This window comes from Xenopus laevis, chromosome 2S, assembly GCF_017654675.1.
Source record: "Xenopus laevis strain J_2021 chromosome 2S, Xenopus_laevis_v10.1, whole genome shotgun sequence".
In the NCBI taxonomy this organism is placed as follows: Eukaryota; Metazoa; Chordata; class Amphibia; order Anura; family Pipidae; genus Xenopus; species Xenopus laevis.
In genome coordinates this window covers 128,199,169-128,220,476 of record NC_054374.1, presented here as the reverse complement: position 1 = coordinate 128,220,476, position 21,308 = coordinate 128,199,169, and the positions used below count along the sequence as shown (strand labels likewise).

General features: G+C 40.2%; 1 protein-coding gene and 1 long non-coding RNA gene across 2 annotated transcripts; one reads left to right on the top strand and one right to left on the bottom strand.

The window, feature by feature from the left end:
• Positions 1 to 1,291: 1,291 nt before the first annotated feature.
• On the bottom strand, positions 1,292 to 11,414 carry tuba1c.S (tubulin alpha 1c S homeolog). The gene is given in 4 exon segments (NM_001087320.1): positions 1,292 to 2,378; positions 2,953 to 3,101; positions 3,572 to 3,794; positions 11,325 to 11,414. Coding segments are annotated over 4 exon segments (1,350 nt in total). The 5' UTR covers positions 11,328 to 11,414; the 3' UTR covers positions 1,292 to 1,403.
• A 198-nt stretch (positions 11,415 to 11,612) lies between these two features.
• On the top strand, positions 11,613 to 20,306 carry LOC108709823. Its single transcript, XR_005965901.1, has 3 exons — positions 11,613 to 11,723; positions 18,493 to 18,608; positions 19,452 to 20,306. It is a non-coding gene; the product is annotated as an uncharacterized LOC108709823 (long non-coding RNA).
• Positions 20,307 to 21,308: the final 1,002 nt, after the last annotated feature.

Here is a 21,308-nt window from a genome sequence, read left to right as displayed (position 1 = left end):
CTTAGCATTATTTTGAATCTTACTAGATCTAAATCTTGTTCAGTTAGTTGAGCCTTCTATTTTGTTTCCAAGCATTTACCAACAGTATGTGATTGCTGGGTCCATGCTAAAAGTTTCAGCATCTTGAGTGTACATACAGTTTAGTCATTACATGGCCTAAACCAGAAGTCCCCAACCAGTGGGTTGAGAGCAACATGTAGCTCTTCAACCCCTTAAGAGGGCTCTCAGTGGCCTCAAAGTAGGTGCTTAATTTTTTAATTCTAGACCTGGTAAAGTTTTGGTTGCACAAAAATTAGTACTGTCAAGTAGAGCCTCCTGTAGGCTGCCATTCCACATTGGGTCTACCAAATAGCCAATCAGCCCTTATTTGGCATCCCCTGGGACATTCTTAATGCTTTTATTAGTCCAACTTTTTACATTTGAATGTGGCTCATGGTTAAAAAAAGGTTGGGGAACCCTAATCTAAAGGGTGAGGAGCAAGGCGTAGGATGTCACTGCACCAGAATGAGTAAAGTAGTTTAAGCTCAAGCATGAATGGTAAAGATTGACCATGATTTTAGCTGAGCTTTGAGGCACATTTATTTGACCAAACAAACCCCAAAGAAATGTATAAATTAGTGTGAATGTCTTTTAAATGGTAATTCTGCGCAGAATAAAGTCAAACCAAAATCCTGTTCTGCCGATTGTTTATTTCAACATTTTATACACACAGTGAAATGCACAAATTAGCATTAAAACTGCTTCATCACCTCTTCAGAAAAATACACTTAAAACATTTAAACACAAGTAGGGGTATGGGATCTCTACATAAAATATAAAAAAATCCAATTCACTTGTTTTGCCATCAACTTCAAATTAATGTTGTTAACACGGTCACATTACAGAAAAAAAAGCAAATGGAGCAACAATTAATTTCTAATCATTACACTGTGGGGAATTCCATTTCCAGTTTTTAGAACATTTGTAGAATGGGTTTCTAGACAACAGATTCCATACCTATTGAACTTATATTCATAATATAGGTTAATGAAATCTGCAGGTATTCAGTTAATATTGGTTAATGAAATCTGCAGGTATTCATTTAATATTGGGGAAGAGCCATATTTTAGCATGTATAATTAAGTGCTTGCACCAAAGAGGGGTAACTGAAAAACAATGTACTTATGCTGGAGAGCAAAGAAACTTGGTCCCCTGTTCCACATGGCAGAAGATGTTTTTAAAACAAATGGGCAAATCTCAACCAGAATTCTGAGAATGGCAACAACTTTAAAGATACAGAAATTCAAGGATATTCAGACTTTAAAGCCACATTTAAAATGGCGCTTTATTTAAAAAAAGTTAGACTTCAGAAGGGAAAATTCAGCAATAGAAAAAGGGCACAACGCAAGAGAAACAGATTAAAGTTAATACTCTTCGCCTTCATCTTCTGCATCGGCACTATCTGCACCAACCTCTTCATAATCCTTCTCCAGGGCAGCCATGTCTTCACGGGCCTCAGAGAACTCACCCTCTTCCATACCCTCACCCACATACCAGTGCACAAAGGCACGCTTGGCATACATGAGATCAAACTTGTGGTCCAGACGAGCCCAGGCCTCAGCAATTGCAGTGGTATTGCTCAGCATACACACAGCACGCTGCACCTTGGCCAGGTCTCCTCCTGGAACCACAGTTGGGGGCTGATAATTGATACCAACTTTGAAACCAGTTGGGCACCAGTCCACAAACTGGATGGTACGTTTTGTCTTGATGGTGGCAATAGCTGCATTTACATCTTTAGGTACCACATCACCACGGTACAACAGGCAACAAGCCATATATTTACCATGGCGAGGGTCACATTTCACCATCTGGTTAGCTGGCTCAAAGCAGGCGTTTGTAATGTCAGCTACAGTAAGCTGCTCATGATAAGCTTTCTCTGCAGAGATGACAGGGGCATAAGTGGCAAGAGGGAAGTGAATACGGGGATAGGGCACCAAGTTGGTCTGGAACTCTGTGAGATCAACATTCAGGGCTCCATCAAACCTTAGAGAGGCTGTGATAGAAGACACTATCTGACTAATGAGCCTGTTCAGGTTGGTGTAAGATGGGCGTTCAATATCTAGATTTCTGCGGCAGATATCATAAATGGCCTCATTGTCTACCATGAAAGCACAATCAGAGTGCTCCAGGGTGGTATGGGTGGTGAGGATAGAGTTGTAGGGTTCAACAACAGCTGTTGAGACCTGAGGAGCTGGATAGATGGCAAATTCTAGCTTGGACTTCTTTCCATAATCAACAGAGAGACGCTCCATTAGCAGGGAGGTGAATCCAGAACCAGTGCCACCTCCAAAGCTGTGAAATACCAGGAAACCCTGAAGACCTGTGCACTGGTCAGCCTGCATGAAAGAAAATATTTTTTTTATATCCAGTATGCAAGCTTTTATGAATTCAGCCCTGAAACCTTTATATTTCTTTACTGATGTTCGTTCTTTTAAAAGGACAATTATATCGCTAAAATGAATACATAAGCAACCTACATCTAACCCCTACCTCTACTTACCCATGCAGATTCTGTGCAGTGAAGCTCACGGCACCATCTTCTCTTCGGTAAACTTCGGGAGAGGTCAGTGTTATCGGCGCATGCGCAGTTGGAGCAATCTTCCGGTTATCGACAACTGTGCATGCACCGAAAGTGACGGAAATTACATAAGCGCAGGAAGACCCGAAGATTATCGAAGAGAAGATGTCGCCCATGAACTCCACTGCACAGAATCTACACCAAGGGGTATGTAAAGAGGTTGGGGCATTTACTGGGGGTAACAAGGAGTGGGTCTATGTAGGGTAGGGTTTTTTTTATAATTAAGGGTTTGGTTCTCCTTTAAGTATAGGTGTGGTATAGTTGCTTTTGCAGGAAACGTGTGGTCTTAACATCTTAATCAGAGCAGGACTTTTTGCCACCATATTACTTACCAGTTTGCGGATCCTGTCCAGCACCAGGTCAATGATCTCCTTGCCAATTGTGTAGTGGCCACGGGCATAATTATTGGCAGCATCTTCCTTCCCTGTAATTAACTGCTCTGGGTGAAATAACTGCCTGTATGTGCCAGTGCGCACCTCATCTGAAAGAAATAAAAAAGCCTGTTCAATAGATAGAACAGGTAGAAATGGTGGCATAGTTCTTTCCATGTGAATGGGAAATGATGAACTGCATACTTGAGAAAAGTTGTCCTTCATAGGCTTAAAATAAAGCTATCTAGTACTTACGGAATTCAATAATATGGATAATATAAAAAGTTTAGGATTACTCTAAAGGACTTGTATGGAGGAAGACTTGTTGACACAATGGAAAACATTTGTACAGAAAGACAGGCTGTATTTTAAAGGGAAACTCCACCAACCTTAAAACGTACATTAAACAAAAAAAAATTTTCTACCCTGTGTGCCGATAATATAAAAGGGAAATCGTGCTTTCAAGAGAAATGACATCTAATTACAGCCACTGATGTATTAATGAACTTATATAGGAAAGTTGATAAGAATTACATTTATATTCATTATGGAAAAAAAGGTATGTGACTGTTGTACTCACCAATGACAGTGGGTTCCAAGTCTACAAAGACAGCCCTGGGGACATGCTTTCCTGCTCCAGTTTCACTGAAAAAGGTGTTGAAGGAGTCGTCCCCTCCTCCAATGGTCTTATCACTGGGCATCTGCCCATCAGGTTGGATGCCATGTTCCAGACAATAGAGTTCCCAGCAGGCATTGCCGATCTGCACACCAGCCTGACCAACGTGGATAGAGATGCACTCACGCTGCAAGAAATAAAATAATATCTTAGCAGGTTTTGCATTTGTAAACAGTGATGAAGTGTATGGCTAAGAGGAAGTACTGTCGTTCAAACCAGTTTAGCATAAAGGGCTGATGGCTGCACATTAGAAAAGAATGTAACAGGACTTCCACTGCCCACTACAATTTTACCCATACAAAGCTTTAAATAAATTAACGTTGTGAAAAAACTGTGTTCAAGAATGACATTTAATAAACCAATAACGAGATTCGGAACAAAATCATTTATGCAGATTTGTACACAAAAAATATTTGCTGTGCAGAGCTACAGTTTGTTACTTTTTATTACTTATTTCTGTTCAGGCCTTTCCTATTAATATTCCAGTCTCATTAAAGCCACTGCCTGGTTGCTAGGATAAACTTGACCCTAGCAACCAGACAGCTGCTGAAACACGGTTAAATCATTTTTTAAAAATACACACAATAATAAAGACCAATCCTAGGGTAGATGTGGCAAAGAAAATTTTTGCAGCAGCTTTTGCCCATTATGGCACATACATAAGCCTGATGGGAGAAGCAACATGACCACCCAAATGAGGGTATCCTTCCTGGTGCAGGCAGCCTAGCAAGTGGGTATGGTTATTTTAATTATATGCATATATACACAAACTGTTACCTGACCAGCATAGGCTGTATATATAAGAAAGCGGTGTGATACTGCTATGCCTTGTTTCGCTAGAAGGATTAGAGGGCGACCAATGGGCATAGCTGCACGACTCGCATCACAATGTAATGACACTCCTTATGTTACATGATAAGCACAGACATTTGCAGAGATCTGTACAGTATAACCTGCAGTTTTAAAAAGCTGTTTGTTTATCCCATGGAAAAGGATAAACAGCAGTTTTGCCAGTGGCAAAAGAATAACAGATTAATTTATGTTTCTTTACCTCATAGGGATTTACCAAATATTTTATAAATTCTGCATTTAAAGAAGTTACCAAGAAACCAGCTATTCCCCTCTTAGAAATGTGTCCGCAATAGCATTGAGTCACTCCCAAAATCCCATGCAAAGCTCAACTGATGAATGTTTTGTTCAGCAGTTACTGGCACTCCCAAGCTTTTCAGACTCCATTGTTCAGCTCAGCAGAAGCTTAATCATATGCTTCACATACAGATTTTTTTCCATTTCTACTCTATAAACCAGCTGAAATCAGCAGATGTCTAATTCGTGTAAGGTCATCAGCAGCAGGATTACTTCTGTAAGGTAAAGCTTTCAAATACTGAAATAGCCACTGCAACAGGGATGTCCTTTTCACATCTTTTGTGGCCACTTTTGTAACAAACCCTTTGTTTTCAAGGCATCAGCAGAAATGAGTAGTTAGAGAATGCACTGTAGATTTTATGAAATTCTATAGGGGGTGTTTTTTTTACATCTAAGCACACCGTGCTAATACAGAACTGAGGCTTTAGGGGGCCACTGCTTATGTAAGAAACTAAGTATTCCAGTTCATGAGGTTACAGAAAAGCTCAGTTGACAAGGTTTGGTTTAGAATTCTGCTAAGTATTTAACGGTTGATGTTGCAACCTGATCACTCTTGTAATTTAAATTAACTTTTTATTTTTAGCCGTGAGACATCCGCAGTTTTAGACTAATAGCAGGTATTTGGCTCAAACGCATGACTTTTTCAAGTCAAAAACCTGATATTCGCAAAGTTCAGTCAGTGTGTCAGGGAGCCTAAAGATTGCAATTGATGATCCCAAAGACAAACAGATCAATAATGTAGGGCCACATATATGCCAACCTATGTACTGTTCTGTTTGCTCATGTGCAGAACAGCAATACATGAAGAGGAGCTGCAGGAATTCTGTCATGATTTTTATGATGTTTTTATTTCTAAATTACACTGCAAATAATTCACTCTACAAAATAAAATTAAATTCCTGAACCAGCAAGTGTATTTTTTTAGTTGTAATATTGGTGTGTAGACAGCCATTTCAGGTAATTTTGCCTGGTCATGTGCCTTCAGAAAAAGCCAGCACTTCAGGATGGAACTGCTTTTCATTTTTCCTACTCAATATAACAATGTGTCACAGAGGGACCTGGATTTTACTACTGAGTGCTGTTTAGATCTACCAGGCAGCTGTTATCTTGTGTTAGGTAGCTGTTAAGTTCCCATTGTTGTTAGGCTGCTGGGGGGGGCAACATCACTCCAACTTGCAGTACAGCAGTAAAGAGTGACTGAAGGTTATCAGAGCATAAGTCACATGACTGGGGGCAGCTTTGAAAAGGTCTAGCCCAGGGGTAGGCAACCCGCGGCTCCGGAGCCTCATGCGGCTCTCCATTCTGCTTGCTGTGGCTCTGTCTTGCGGCTTTGCCTGTCACGTCGTCTATACAGCCCTCGCACTTGCTGGCGGCTTCTTGAATGTGTGACTGCTGTAAGCTAACGGTTAGCTTATCGCGGTCGCTCAGGAAGCGGCCAGCAGGTGCGAGGGCTGTATAGACATCCCAGGAGTGAACCGAGCCACAGCAAGATGATTCATCATTGTCCTTACCGTGGTCACACACTCAAGACAAGAGAAGGAAGATCAGCATGGAGCTTCAGAAACAGAAGTCACATTAAACAGATGAGAACACTAGCATTTAATAGGGCTATTAATTTAGTTTAATTTATTTCAAAGTAGGCCTACACATACACACTGCAATTCTGTATTCTGTTGTTGTAACAGTTAAAATTAAAAAAAAGGTTACAACTTTTAAAAGTTTATAAGCTGTGTTTTGCGACTCCAGACTTTTTCTTTAGTGGAAGAGGGGGCAAAATGGCTCTTTTGATAGTAAAGGTTGCTGACCCCTGGTCTAGCCCTACCCCAGATTTTAAAATTAAAAAAATATGTTTACTCTTTTGAGAAATGGATTTCAGTTCAGAATTCTGCTGGAGCAGAACTATTAACTGATTCGTATTGGAAAAACAATTTCCATGACAATACCCCTTTAAGGCCAACCAACAAATTTGTCAGGCCTAAAAATCTTCAATTGCACAGGATCATCTGTATGAAGCTCCCTCTGACTGGTCATACATGCTTGTCAGGTAGTATGGTGTAAAATGAGTAAGTGGTGTAGATGGTGTAAATCAGCCAAAACTGCCCAATAAAATCTGGGCATACATGTCAACTGTACCAACTGCACCAGTTAAACCCAAGGATCTTTGGCCCTCAAAGAGAACTAGTGTTAGCAGCTTACAATTGTATATTTAAAAACCAATAAACTGGAAAATCAAATTGCAAAAGTGTTCAGATGAATAGAGATGTTCACATCAATTAATTTCAAGGTTTTGTGGATCCATCTTGGATAGCACAGTATCATGCCCTAATGTACGGTTTAAAAACTTCTGGCACAAAAAGTCTACATACTGGCAGTCAATAAAAATGTAGAAAATGAGGGGATGTATGGGAGAATGCCATGAGACCATTACAAAAGCCACTTGTCATTCAGTGCTGTCACCAACTTTCTCTAAACCTGAAACCCTTTTCACAAGATTCCATAAAAGGGTTCATTTCTCTTTTGTTAGAGTACAGGTATGGGATCCGTTGTCCAGAAAGCTTAAAGGGATACTATCGTGGGAAAACATGTTTTTTACAAAATGCATCCGTTAATAGTGCTGCTCCAGCAGAATCCTGCATTGAAATCAGTTTCTCAAAAGAACAGTACCTTAGTGTACTTGCTATTGGGCACTGAAACACTATATTCAGTGTGTAATAATAACATACAATATACACTGTCGTAGCTTTCTCTAGGGGCCCCAGCCTGAAGGCCAGTTAGGGGGAGATTTGGGGTGAGTGCTTCTTTGTGCCCCTGGAATTAATGCAGGTTGACTGTTACCCCAATGTTATCTATAACCTTGTTATGAGCTAAGGGGGCCCAGCCTGAAGGCCATTTAGTGTGAGATTTGGGATGAGTGCTTCTTTGTGCCCTGGGTACTCCTGCAACTATAGCAGGGTGACTGTTACCCCAATGTTTCTATATATCTGTAACCTTGTTATGAGCTAAGGGGGCCCAGTCTGAAGGCAAGTTAGTGGGCAGGGAGGAGAAAGGCAGTGGTGGGCTAGAAAATGTAGAGCTGTGGCACTGCAGAGTGCCATTGGGAATCATTGAGTTAGTGCAGGTCCTACAAATAGTACTGACTTATGGTTTATTTATACCTTATATAACAGGAGTGCACTGCCAAGACTGGTGACAGGGAACAGAAAAAGAACATACTTGGGAAGCAGGAAAAACTGAGAAGGATGAAGTGTAGGAAGGGTTAAATAGTTCAGGAAAGAAGAGAGAAGGCAGTAGGTAGTCCATCAAAAATAAACATTGCAGGCACTGAGCAAGGTCTGTGTGGGGATGGGATAGCAGAAGGAACACTGTCACAGCTCTTTCACCTTATCTTGCAAGTAACAAGCCTCGAGCAAACGCTCAAAGCAAAGAGTACAATTTCCCCCCTCCCAACTCTGTAAACCGTTAGTTCAAAGGAATGCAGAGTGAATTTACTGAAGAGCAAAAGGTTTGCAAGGAGGGCTGCTCGTGGATGCTGGAGAGCAGGCAATAAGTCGGAAATGAATGCAGCTTCTCTGCAGACCATGTGACCGCTCTCCTCCTGACGTCACAGAGAGGGGAGGAGCAGTACACAGCAGAGAGGGGAGGGGGAATACACAGCAGAGAGGGGAGGGGGAATACACAGCAGGCTCCTCATGTCGCAGTATGACTTGGCTTTTTATCAGTGAGCAGCTGCCTCCAAGCACACAGGTAATGCTGTGCCTGCTGTTAGTGCGACACGTGAGGAATATATAATGAGCAGATATGGAAGCCCCCATGGCAAAATAAAAATAACTCATGTATTGAATTGTGAATTAACATTTTATTTGCCAGACAGTTTTTGAGGTGTACTCTTTATAAAAAGGCAAAAAAATAAAAATAAAATAACTCACATTTTTTAAAAGGATTTCCTTTTTCTCTGTATTAATAAAACATTACCTTGTTCTTATCCCAACTCAGATATAATTATTCCTTATTGGAGGCAAAACCAGCCTATTCATTTAATATGTAAATTATTTTTAAGTAGACCCTACCCCCCCTACCTCTCAGCCTAGCAGCTACCCCGGACAAATGCCCCTTACTCTTTACTTACCACTCGGTGCAGATTCTGTCCAGCAGAGTTCATTGGCGCCAACTTCAGCCGCTTCGGTAATCTTCGGAATGAGACTGGCGCTTCTGCAAATTTAGCAAGTTTCTGCACGTACGCAGAAAATTGCTTCAACTGAGCAGGTGCCGCTATGCTGTTCTCGTTCCAAAGATTACCGAAGAGAAGAAGATAGCTGCCATGAACTCCGTTGGACAGAATTTTCACAGAGGGGTAAGAGCATGGGGCATTTGCCCGGGGTAGAAGATAGGCTGGGGGGGAGGGGTCTATGTAAAGTAGTTTTTTTTTAATTAAGGGTTTGTTTCTCCTTTAAGTCTAGTCTACTTGAAAAAATAATTTACATATTAAATAAACCCAATAGGCTGATTTGTTTTTTTATTAAAGCGATATGGACACCAGAAATTCAACTTTTTTTTACATCTATCATAATATTGCCTTTGAAAGCAACTTATAACTTTGCCATAAAATATTTGCGCCATGCCTTACATTACCTGCCTGATGCCCCATGTTCCTGTATTAGGGGGCTGCCATATTTGTGCAGCAGGAGTCTGTTAAGCATGAGAAACTGACGAGTTAAGAAGGGACAGCCAGGTTGGCAAAAGGTCAACTAACAATTACTTAAACCTGTGAGCAAAAAAAATGATCAACATGACTTTTAGGTAACTTTTGATGAACATTCATATTTTAAAAAGTCTGGGTTTTTTTGTCAGTATCACTTTAAGGGTTTGTGTCACTTTAAGGTATGAAGATCCAAAATGACAAAGATCCCTTATCCGGAATACCCCAGGTCCAGAGCGTTCTGGATAACAGGTCACATACCTGTATTTTAAACAGAACACCTTGGCTGGAGGGTCAAGTTCACACCTGCATCGTCTGAGGCACAACATTTTCCAGAATGCAGGATTCATGCCAAGAGCTGCTGCAATCATCCAGCATTACCGATTCAAACTTGGCTGTAAATCACAGTGCCTGCGGCAGTCCCAGCAGTTTCCATGGAGCAGCATGAATGTTAACTGCTGGGTCCCAGCTACACTATCTAATGTAAGCTGCTATTTCTGCTCTCCCTTATCTACTCTACATGTTCTGCTTCTGGTGCAGGAAATAGCCCTTGGCTGAACATGTGCTCAGGCCTGTGAGTCAGCAAGTCAAGTCTTACACAGAACTGTATAGTGCAGGGAGACTCGCATGTACAGATGCTGCAAGAACCTTCACTCCTCCACTGCACACGGTGGCACAAGTTCCTGAGCCATAATAAGCTAAACATATCCAGTAGAAACCCCATTTTATATGGATCCTGTCATCAGAAAACATTTTTTTCAAAACACATCAGTTAATAGTGCTACTCCAGCAAAATTCTGCACTGAAATCCATTCCTCAAAGAGCAAACTGATTTTTTTATATTCAATTTTGAAATTTTTGTCAATTTCCCAGCTGCCCCTGGTCATGTGACTTGTGCCTGCAATTCAGGAGAGAAATGCTTTCTGGCAGGCTGCTGTTTTTCCTTCTCAATTTAACTGAACGTGTCTCAGTGGGACATGGGTTTTTACTATTGTTCTTAGATCTACCAGGCAGCTGTTATCTTGTGTTAGGGAGCTGCTATCTGGTTACCTTCCCATTGTTCTTTTGTTTGGCTGCTGGGGGGGGGAAGGGAGGGAGGTGATATCTCTCCAAATTGCAGTACAGCAGTAAAGAGTGATTGAAGTTTATCAGAGCACACATCACATGGACTTGGGGCAGCTGGAAATTGACAATATGACTAGCCCCATGTCAGATTTCAAAATTGAATATAAAAAAAAAAATCTGTTTGTTCTTTTGAGAAATGGATTTCAGTGCAGAATTCTGCTGGAGCAGCACTATTAACTGATTCATTTTGGGGAAAAAAAATTCCCATGACAGTATCCCTTTAAGTTTTCCTCTCATGTTGTTTTGTAGTCCCACCTATATATTATGTATAAATCATTTCCCTGATTTTACATCATTTTTCTCTGGTCCTCTGAAATACGTAAAAAGAGGGGGAAGGGGTTCTACTGTATTAAAATAAGCGATCCCAATGGATGAGGCCGGGGCGCGCCAAAACCACCCCTCTGCCAAATGGAACACACCCATACAGATGCGATGCGAAGAAAGAATCCTGACGCGCGGGCCTTTGCTGTATAAAAGCCCAGTACTACTCGCGCCCTATAATTTAGTAGTTGGAATCTCCAATGAGCCTGTAGTTTGAGGGAATACGATTTACATCACTGAATAAACACATTCGATTACATTAGGTATAAAAACAGTTATTTCCCGTCCGCCCATCCCACATGGCGGCAACCTCCCCCCCCCACGTCACCAACGTTCTCCCGACTGGATGTCGCCCCTCTCCGCACTTACCATGATGACTGCTAGTGTGGAGACGGTTTCTCAAAAGATAATACTACGGAATGGGGAGAGTAACGCTTGTGGCTTCTCACCGACCGACAGCAAGGAGTCTCGGTAAGAACTGCCCTGGAATGTGTTCGGGGCGGGACCTTTTAACAACTTCTATGGATGACGAAAGCAGGCCGGCTCTGACCATTGGTCGTACCTGATTTCAATTGGTGCGTTCGAACTTTCGAAAGAAACTGGAGAGAAGAGGCGGGCGGAAGTGGGTATGGCCTATAGGGGGCCACGAGTCACGTGGTTAAATTATGTCATGGGGGTGGAGGATTCGCGTTCATTGTGTGTGTGGCAAGGAGGGCAGGCGGTGGGAGGCTTATCTGGTGTGCACAGCCCTCATCATCTCCTTACATGGTAATGGCCCCTCTTGCTACCAGTAGCGCAGCATCTTTCACCTATCCGACTGCAGCAAAGGAAGCAACTTTTTATGTGCCCTGAGCTGATGCAAAACTGCAGTCCTGCTCCATTGCGTTGTATCGGGGATATTGATTTGGTTTAAAAGCTAGTGGATTGCGACATGGCCGTTCGTTGTCTCCTTTGGCGGGATCTAATAAGCCCACTTTATTCGGCTATTGTCTGCGCTGAGTCAAAACTTCAGTAAAGGGAGAGTTTACGTGGGCTACTATAGTGATGATGAGCCTTTCAGTAGTATATTGTAGAAACCCCATTTTACTGTTCAGTGTAAAATGATGGAAATTGCGGGAAAATATAGTGGGACCCTAAAAAATCTGTAAAATGATGTAAAACTTGAAATCAGGGTATGTAAAATGGAGGCTACACAGTAGATCTATGTATGACTGAGGCTTTGTTGGCTTCGTATAAAAAGCATGGGAAAGTGCTCTGACTGGAATATGGTGCTAAGATTTGGTTCAATTTTGGTCTCTGAAGGCACGTGATCTTCAGTTCAATTCATTATAGGAGAAGGAAAGTCATTTTATACTTGGGGGTGCTGAAAGTTAGTCACTTCCAAGTACAGTTGCCACCTGGCCGGTAAAAATGATGGTTGATCCCAATGTTATTTATAGGGAAAAAACACATATGTAAGAAGGCCGGTATCTTTTTTCCAGAAAAGGTGGCAACCATACCCCTAAGTGGTTGTATTTACTTACCTGACACCAGGTCTGGACTGAGAATTAAAACAGGCCCTGGCATTTGAGGTACACAGAGGCTCAATCAGCTGACACAGAGGCCCAAACAGCTCCCACAGCCCACTAAATAGTGACTTTCTATGGCACCTTATAGCAGCCCCTCTGGCATTTGCCAGAACCCACAGATTGCCAGTCCGGGCCTGCCTGACACCCATTAGTACATATATATCTATATCAAATTAAACCAAATTAAAAATTTTGGGAGGATTTAAAATGTACTTATGTCACACAAACGATGTTTGATTATTTATATTGATATTAATTATATTTACATTTGTAATTGTTGTCTAACACAGGCACATTTAATAGAACACACGGAGGGACATTTGCACCTGTAATGAATAGTGAATAATTAATGAGTGAAATGCATGTTCCTTAACTTCATGCATCACGTGATACACATTGACTCTGACGAAGTGCAGGGATTTGCGGCAAGAAACGCGTAAGTCCAGGACACCCACCGCCACTTATTTTGTACTAGCATGTGCGCACAATAAAGCTGAAATTTGGAAGAAACTGTTTGTGCCCTCTCATGAATGTCCAGCAAAGCGTCTGTGTAGCGGGATTCTTAGTTGCTGCCTGACACCCTGGGCTGGTGCTTCTCTCGGTAGAAACCTGCACAGACCCGGGGTTCTTTCAGTGAGCACCACAGAGTGATTATCTTCCTGCTTCTTCTTTCAGCCTGCAGGTAGGTTTGCCACCTTTTTTAAAAAATACCAGCCTTTCTTTATCATTTTTCCCTATTAATAACATTGCGATCAACTATCATTTTTATCGGCCAGGCCGGTAAAATACCGACCAGGTGGAAACCTTACTTGCGGGTGCACATGTGCAGTAGAGCAAAAATCCGGACTCTAACTTAAAAGCCGGCTATTTTGTTCTGCTGCACGTGTCTGCCCCCAGGAAATTTGAAGACGAAGAAGCAGGAAGAAGATCGCTCCGTGGTGCTCACTGTAATAACCCCAGGCTGGTGCAGATTTCTGCTGATAGGAGCAGCGGCCCGGGGTGTTAGATAAGTAAATGTGACTTGGGGTGCTTAACTTTTGGCACCCCCAAGTATAAAATACTTTCTTTCTGCTTTATGTAAAAAACGTGTGGCAATTTGCTAATGCATCTGGGTTAGGCCACAGGTTGATCTACAGCTCTTAGTAAACCACACCTGATGACCCCCCCCCATTGGTACTTGTGGGAGTACTGGGCAATGTTAATTATGCAGTGACTTAAGTGGAGCAGGGATTTTGAAAGCTTTTCTCACTGTGCAATTGATTTGACTTATTTTATTGCAGTATTTTACTGATTCTATTCTGTGTTTTTTGAGCTGCGTTGGGGTTGAATAAACCTGTGTGGCACAGTGAGACTAGTTGATTGGAAATTATAAACACAGTAGAACCTCCATGTGATTTTCAGAAATGGCCATGTTTTATCTGCCAACTAGCATTTATGACATTTAGCTTTCATGATTTTGTGATTCCAGTAAATGCCAATGACTGTCCTTATAAATGTCTTCCATTTATTTCTTATAGAAGCCATCCTACGGAATAGTGTCCTCTACAGCAGTTCATATGCTGTGTAGAATATTGCCAAAAATCCATTATCTGAATTTTTACAAGCTATTGTGTTCCACTATGGTTGTCCCATTTTTGAGTTGCTAAACCTGGCTGGTGATATCACAGGAGGCAGGGCAATGATGCAGGTGGTAGAATAATGACATAGGGGTACAAGGATTGGCCCAATCAGAAAGTCTTACCCAAAGCATTTTATCCAGGTTTCAGAGCTCAAACCCAGACAGATAATTTTGAACAGGACTGCCTTAGGCACTCTTTCTTTGATTTAAGATATGGACAAAATAATGGGAGAATGACTTTTAAATGCATATGGAATCTTGACAAGAATCTTGACACTCGCTGTATGTAGTTTAAATGCTTTTATCCAATTGCTCCACTCTCCACTCACACTTTATAATGTAGAGCAATGGATTGGATGATTTGAGAATGCTTTGGTTGGGTCCTATAAAGAGGAGGCTTCTTGGGGTGGGGTGGGGTGCCGTATTCTTGAACCTACAATTTTCAGTTACAGACTTCAATGCTTCATAACTACGCTGAATTTTTATCCTTTTATTCGTTGTCATTGTAATGTTACAGGGTCACCCAGAAATGACTGCATTCGTGGCTTGATGTAACTAAATCAATTCTTCATCCCTTAGGGTGGATTTTTATTTTTATCTTCTGCAGTGAGCTTTCCAAATATGTATATAATGAAGCTTCTGCCTTTTAGGCATTATCCAAGTCAGTATATTTTAAAGACTTTAGTTAGAAGCATTTTTGCTAAATAACATGCACAATGCCAAAGCAATTTTGCAGTGTAAAGGAAAACTAGCCATTGCCACGATGGAAAATATTGATCACTGGAGCTAAAAGTATATCAAACATATTTTCCTGTCACCTTAGTAAATCTGTTCTTTACACACCTCACTTTGTTTATGTTGGCATTGTTGTACTGAAACAGGAAAGGACCTTTCCCAAAGTTGCCACAAACTTGGATCAGTAGTGTCAATAATGTCATTATATGCTGTGGCCTTAAGGGCTACTTTCAATGGAACCATGAATCTAAGCTTAAACTAAACAAAATAGCCCCAGTCAGACCATTATTCCTCCTCCACCAAATATAACTATTTGCAATACACATTGAGGCAAGAGTTCCATATGGTGAAATGCCATTTATCATTTCAGAGGTCACATTTCCACTGCTCTATAGAGTCCAGTAGTGGTGATCTCAACAAACCTTCAGCTGACACTCGGCATTACAGCAATTGATATTAGTTTTGTTTGCCTCTGATCACTCACAAAAAAAACTCATTCACCCTATGAATAGCTCTTGTGCTGGCTTTGCTTTCAGAAACATTTTGGAATGGGTTTGTTTGAACTGAAGACTGAACCTCTTGTAGTTGACTATTTGTTTGAACTGAAGACATACCATTTAGATGGTGATTCCCAAATGCTTCTGACCATATAGTGTGTGGTGAAACAAGCAGTTGCCAAATGTACAGTATATGACTTGCATATGATAAGGCAGCAACTTGTGATTCCCAAACTAGTGTAGGATAGAACCTGGCATACTGGGGGCTAATGTTTAGCTTTCCTTTTACAAGTAGTTTGCTTCCTTCCTGCCATTCTAGTTGTTACTCAGCACTTTTTGAAGAATGCCTCATAAGTTTTAGTCCTTGCACAAGTTAAAGGAAAACTATACCCCAGAACAATGTAGGTCTCTATAAAAATATATTGCATAAAACAGCTCGTGTGTGAAACCTTGCTTTATGTAAATAAACCATTTTCATATTAATATACTTTTAAGTAGTATGTGCCATTGGGTAATCCTGAATAGAAATTGCGATTTTAAATAATAATAGCCGCCTGCTGGGATCATAGGATTCACAGTGCACACAAAGACATGTTAGGTCACATGAGCTAATTAAAAGACAGAGCTCAGTCTTTTGCTTCCACACTTCTTCCTGTTACAGTTAGAGCTGTAGTATTTCTGGTCAGGTTATCTCTGAGGCAGCGCACAGACCATCATGAAATGGCGGTTCAAGGCAAGATCTGTAAAAGGGCAATATTTACTTAAATATATATACCAGTTTGGTAAGATTCTTTAATATGCCACTTAATATGATATAAACTATCCGTTGCTTAAATATTCATTTCGGGGGTAAAGTTTTCCTTTAATGTTCTCTGACTTTTATTAGACCAACTTGGTTGCTGGTGGTGTGCATGGGGTAAAAGAGCACCAGGGATGTCCTTAACTTGCAACATAGTAAGAGATCTTCACTGATATTTCAGCAGTTTATTACAGAACATTCATGAGTACATAAATGTCTGTGTAATTCTGGACTTGATGATCATAGATGTACATTATTATTCCATTTCTTGACTTGAATATCCTGCGGCTTATAAGGTTGTATAAAGAATGTAATGCTTGGAGGCTGGCTGCTGGGTTCAATGCTTTATAACCTGTGATGCATAACTTAAAATAAAATGAACCTGTTTAAAACCCTTTATATTTGGCTTGTTCTGATTACTAAGAACACCCATCACAGTGGCATGTATTAAAATTCAGAAGAAAGTTCCTCAAGTTGTGACAGATTCTCCCAGTGTTTATATGCCACACGTTGCTCAGCCATTACCTCGTCTGAGCGACTACCAATCTGTATCTGTGATAGCCTCCTCCAATTCAGTTGTACAATGGTGGGAATAGGAAATTTTAGTTGACCTGCCAATCTGATATCTGTACTTGCACTGGGAAAGTGCATTGCTTTCTGTGACTTCATTGGATCATTATACAGTACATACATGATACAGTCTGAGAGAAAGGGCAGGATCATTGGTTCTTTCAACTCAAATTTAAACATTATACTGAACAGATAATGGATTTAGAGAACTATACCTTTTGCAGTTTTTTTTAACTTTTGTTTTATTTAGTAAACATTGTAGCCTAAGACAATAATAAAATTGTTTTAAAAAAAAAATGCATGCAGGTAGGTTTACTGACATTCAAAATATTTTAATATTGTAATTAACCTATCCTTATATTATTTACTGCATTATTTAGTGCATTATTTACCTCCTTTAACTCCCCCCACGTCATACCTACTGAATGTTTTCTTTGCTTTTTATTGTTATGATATATATGTGTATACAGTATGTACAGGTATCAGACCCCTAATCCGGAAACCCCTTATCAAGAAAGGTCAGAATTACAGGATAGTTTCCAGTACAGGTATGGGATCTGTAATCTGGAAACCCGTTATTCGGAAAGCTCCGAATTATGGAAAGGCCGTCTCCCATAGACTCCAGGTTACCCGAATAATCCAAAAATGTTTTAATTATTGGATTATTATTTTCCCTGTAATAATAAACCAGTACCTTGTACTTGATCCAAACTAAGATATACTTAAGCCTTATTGGAAGCCTACTGGGTTTATTTAATGTTTACATGATTTTCTAGTAGAATTAAGGTATAAAGATCGAAATTATGGAAAGATCTGTTATCTGGAAAGCCCTAGGTCCAGAGCATTCTGGATTACAGGTCCCATACCTGTATAAGCAAATAAAGTTTTAAAAAAATATTTATTTTTTTCACTTTAATAATAAAACAGTACCTTGTACTTGTTGATAACTAAGTTACATAAATCCATATTGGTGGCAAAACAATCCAATTAGATTTTTTAAGGTTACATTTAAGGTATGGTGTCTGTGTACCTTTCCACAGTCTTTGTTTCCAGAAAAAAGAAAACAAGGCATAAGTTTGCTTATTTCACTGCAGTCTTTAATTGAGGTTGCCTTAAAAAATAACCATGCCGGCAATATATGGCAATTTAAAAAAATGATTATATTTAAATACATCAAATATGGTAACCCTGTCTATAATCTACATTCTACAGGAATGAAATACTGTATTTACTACCGTGCAGCAACCCTACTGTTGAGGGGTTATTTATTAAAGTCCAAACGGCAAAAAACTAGAAAAATTCAAGGTTTTATTTTTACTATAATCGAGTTTTTAGTGGATTTTTAGTGATTTATTATACTCCGAGGCTGCTAAAAGTCTGAATCTGAAAATATTCCATCTTCAAGCTGTAGGGGTCCTGTAGAAGTCAACGGCAAAGGTACCATTTCACAATGAACATTTCGGGGTTTCGAGTGATTTCACAAAAAACTGAATTTTTTTTTCCGAACTGATTTTATTCCGAACTAATTGTTTTCAATGATAAATAAGGTCAAATCGTGGATTCTAGTTTGGTCTGACTTTTTTTTACTGAAAAAAAAAATACGGATTTCGATAAATGACCCCTTAGTTCTGTTGTGCGATTGTAACAATGACCAAATATTGACCAGAGATTGTAAGATCGACTGGGACAGGAATTGATAGAATTGATGAACAATATCTGAGCATGACATGCTCTTCTTTTTCCAATACAGATGGAGGCTCAGCCAATTCAGCCTTTGTATATACAGTACCTGTGCTGATATTGGGTCTGTGAAGAATCAGCAGCTTCAAGTGCATCATCACAAAACATGAATACCTGAAATTAAAGGTAACGTGGATTTGAGCATTAAGTATAAAATAACAATTAGAACTAACCCATCCTATGACATTTAATACTAAGCAAAGCACCTGGCAGTGAAGAAGTTAAACTGCAATCCCTTTACATAAAGTTCTATAGCGTTCCAAGCGGCTCAATCCCTTGGAATGGGGCCCCTGTGTGAATTGTAGCTTTCAGAGTTGGATACATACATAAACGGCGGCAGTTGGAACTGGCTGAGCAGCTGGAATGCTGAAAGGTTACTTGTTGAAAAAAACGTTAACTTTTCCTGTGCTCTCTAGTCACAGGGGGAACACAGCCCCTGAGACCCATGATGTTGTCATGTGCCCGATGCACAAGTAGCTGAAAAATATCAATGGATATTTAACTCTGAGGAACCATTAGGTTCTTTATTTGCATTTGCCAGCCTTGGAGAGGGAGTGATTACATTTCTGGGGAGACGTTTGTTCTGCCCTATGTTCTGCTGCTGATGAATTGGAGTATTTGTGCAGTACTATAGCCTAAATTATGAACTCTTTCATTAATCAGTTGGAGAGGCCTGCCATATATGACAGATGCCACGGTCAACAGTGATTCATTTTTAAACAGGTTTCACAGTTTTCTGTGGAAGTACGGGTGGAAATAGCATGATAAGCCTTTTTTTTTTAATGACCTGAATTTTTATAGGCCTTAAGAAAACCCAAAACAGTCTAGTGGTGGACTGATGCATTCTCATTATTGTTTTAGCTGTGTTACTTAAAAGGCCATTAACACTTATGTTATGTTTCCTATGTCCCTCATTGCTTGTTCTATGTTTGTACTAAAATTATATTGTGTTGTTCTCCTGAATTCCAGTGAAGGTGTTCTTCTTGACTCATGAAACCTCCCTGTTACCTACCCTCCTGCATTTTTGTGTGGCCTGGTACTGTATTAAACAGCTTCTCTTCAGGTAAACTGCTTGGTAATGGAGTAAACAATCTTTGCAGAGAACACATAAACAAACCCAAACCAGTCATCCTGCCTTTATTTGGAAATGTTAGTTTAACATTACACTCTGCCTTTGAAATGAAAAAATTAAATTGTGATCCGGCATAAGGAAGAGCTTTGGGTCATACCCAAGTAAACCCACTCTGTTGACCTGTCATTGATTTATGAGTTCAGCTTTAATGGGAGGCCCCCCCTGCGTGCCTGTACATACACATTTTGAATGACTGGTACAAAGAGACAATGAGCAAAGTACAGCTTAAGGACTTAAAGAGAAATGTTGGAGAGTATAAATGAAAAGAAAGTATTATATGGCAATTTCTATGCTTTTCTTCTACATATTTAAAGGTGGCTGTCATCCATCATAGCAAAATAATCACTGGTATTCACTGAAAGCAATGCAGTGATTAACATGGGGCAGCATTTACAGCCCGCTAGGTATTCAGAACAGCTGCTATTACGTGCATCCCCCTATCATGATTGGGTAAATGGAGATAGAGCAAACATTGTGATGAGCACAGAGAAGTTCCTCATCATTTCAGCTGTTGCGGAGAAAAGTTTGTGTCCCCATTAGCTGTATATGAATCCCAGGCATGTGTGAAGCTTTTGGGCAGTGATTGTTTTTCCTTAAAGGAGAAAGAAAAGGTTAAAACTAAATAAGCCTTATCAGAAAGGTCCTCCTAAATACACCAGTAAACATTCAAAGTAATGTTGCTTTGAGTCCTCTATCAAAAGAAACACTGCATTTCTTTCCTTCTATTGTGTACATATGGGCTTCTGTATCAGACTTCCTGTTTTCAGCTTGAACCTCCTTGCCCCGGGCGTGAGCATGCTCAGTTTGCTCCTCTTCCTCCCCGCTTCCTTCTCTGCTGTAATCTGAGCCCAGAGCTATAGATGAGCAGGGAGAGACTCGGGCAGGAAGTGATGTCCCACCAATTACACTGCTACAAAGACTTGGGTAGAACATACAAACACCTTGCGGATATCGCCCTGGCAGTTGTGGTGATATGGAGGTTTGGTTTTTGCACCATTATCACAGAGAAGAAATGGTACACCTGAGGGTTGGACAGTTGGGTGATTTTTCCCAACATAATAATGTGCGGATGTCCTCATCATTGTAGCTGCATCTCTGGTTCTGTACTAATTATTGAGATTGTAGCTACACAGCCTCTTAAAGGAGAACCTGAACAATGTAGGTCTCTATAAAAAGATATTGCATAAAACCGCTCCTATGTAAAACCCTGCTTCATGTAAATAAACCATATTAATAATAATATGCTTTTTTAAAATTATGTGCCATCTGGGAATGGAGCCTAGGATTAACGGTTCACACAAACAAATCATACATGTTAGGTCACATGAGCCAATTAACAGAGTTCTGTCTTTTGCTTCCACACTTCTTCCTGTAAAGGCAGACCTCCATGGGCGATTTTACCTGCGATACCTTCTGTTCCGACATGATGAGACTAAAAGTGTCACGAGTGCATCTGTTGTTGGAAACTTATGCTCTCTAAATAAATATATATATATATATATATATATATATATATATATATATATATATATATATTGTATATATACGGTCTTGATAAAGGTCTTAGAATGCGACTGAAACTTTGCCGTTTTTAATGCGATAAATAAAATTATGTACTTGTAACTCTTTCTCAAAAATCCTGGTGTGCACCTATTTTGTCGTTTAAGTAATACAGGTATTGGATCCGTTCTCAG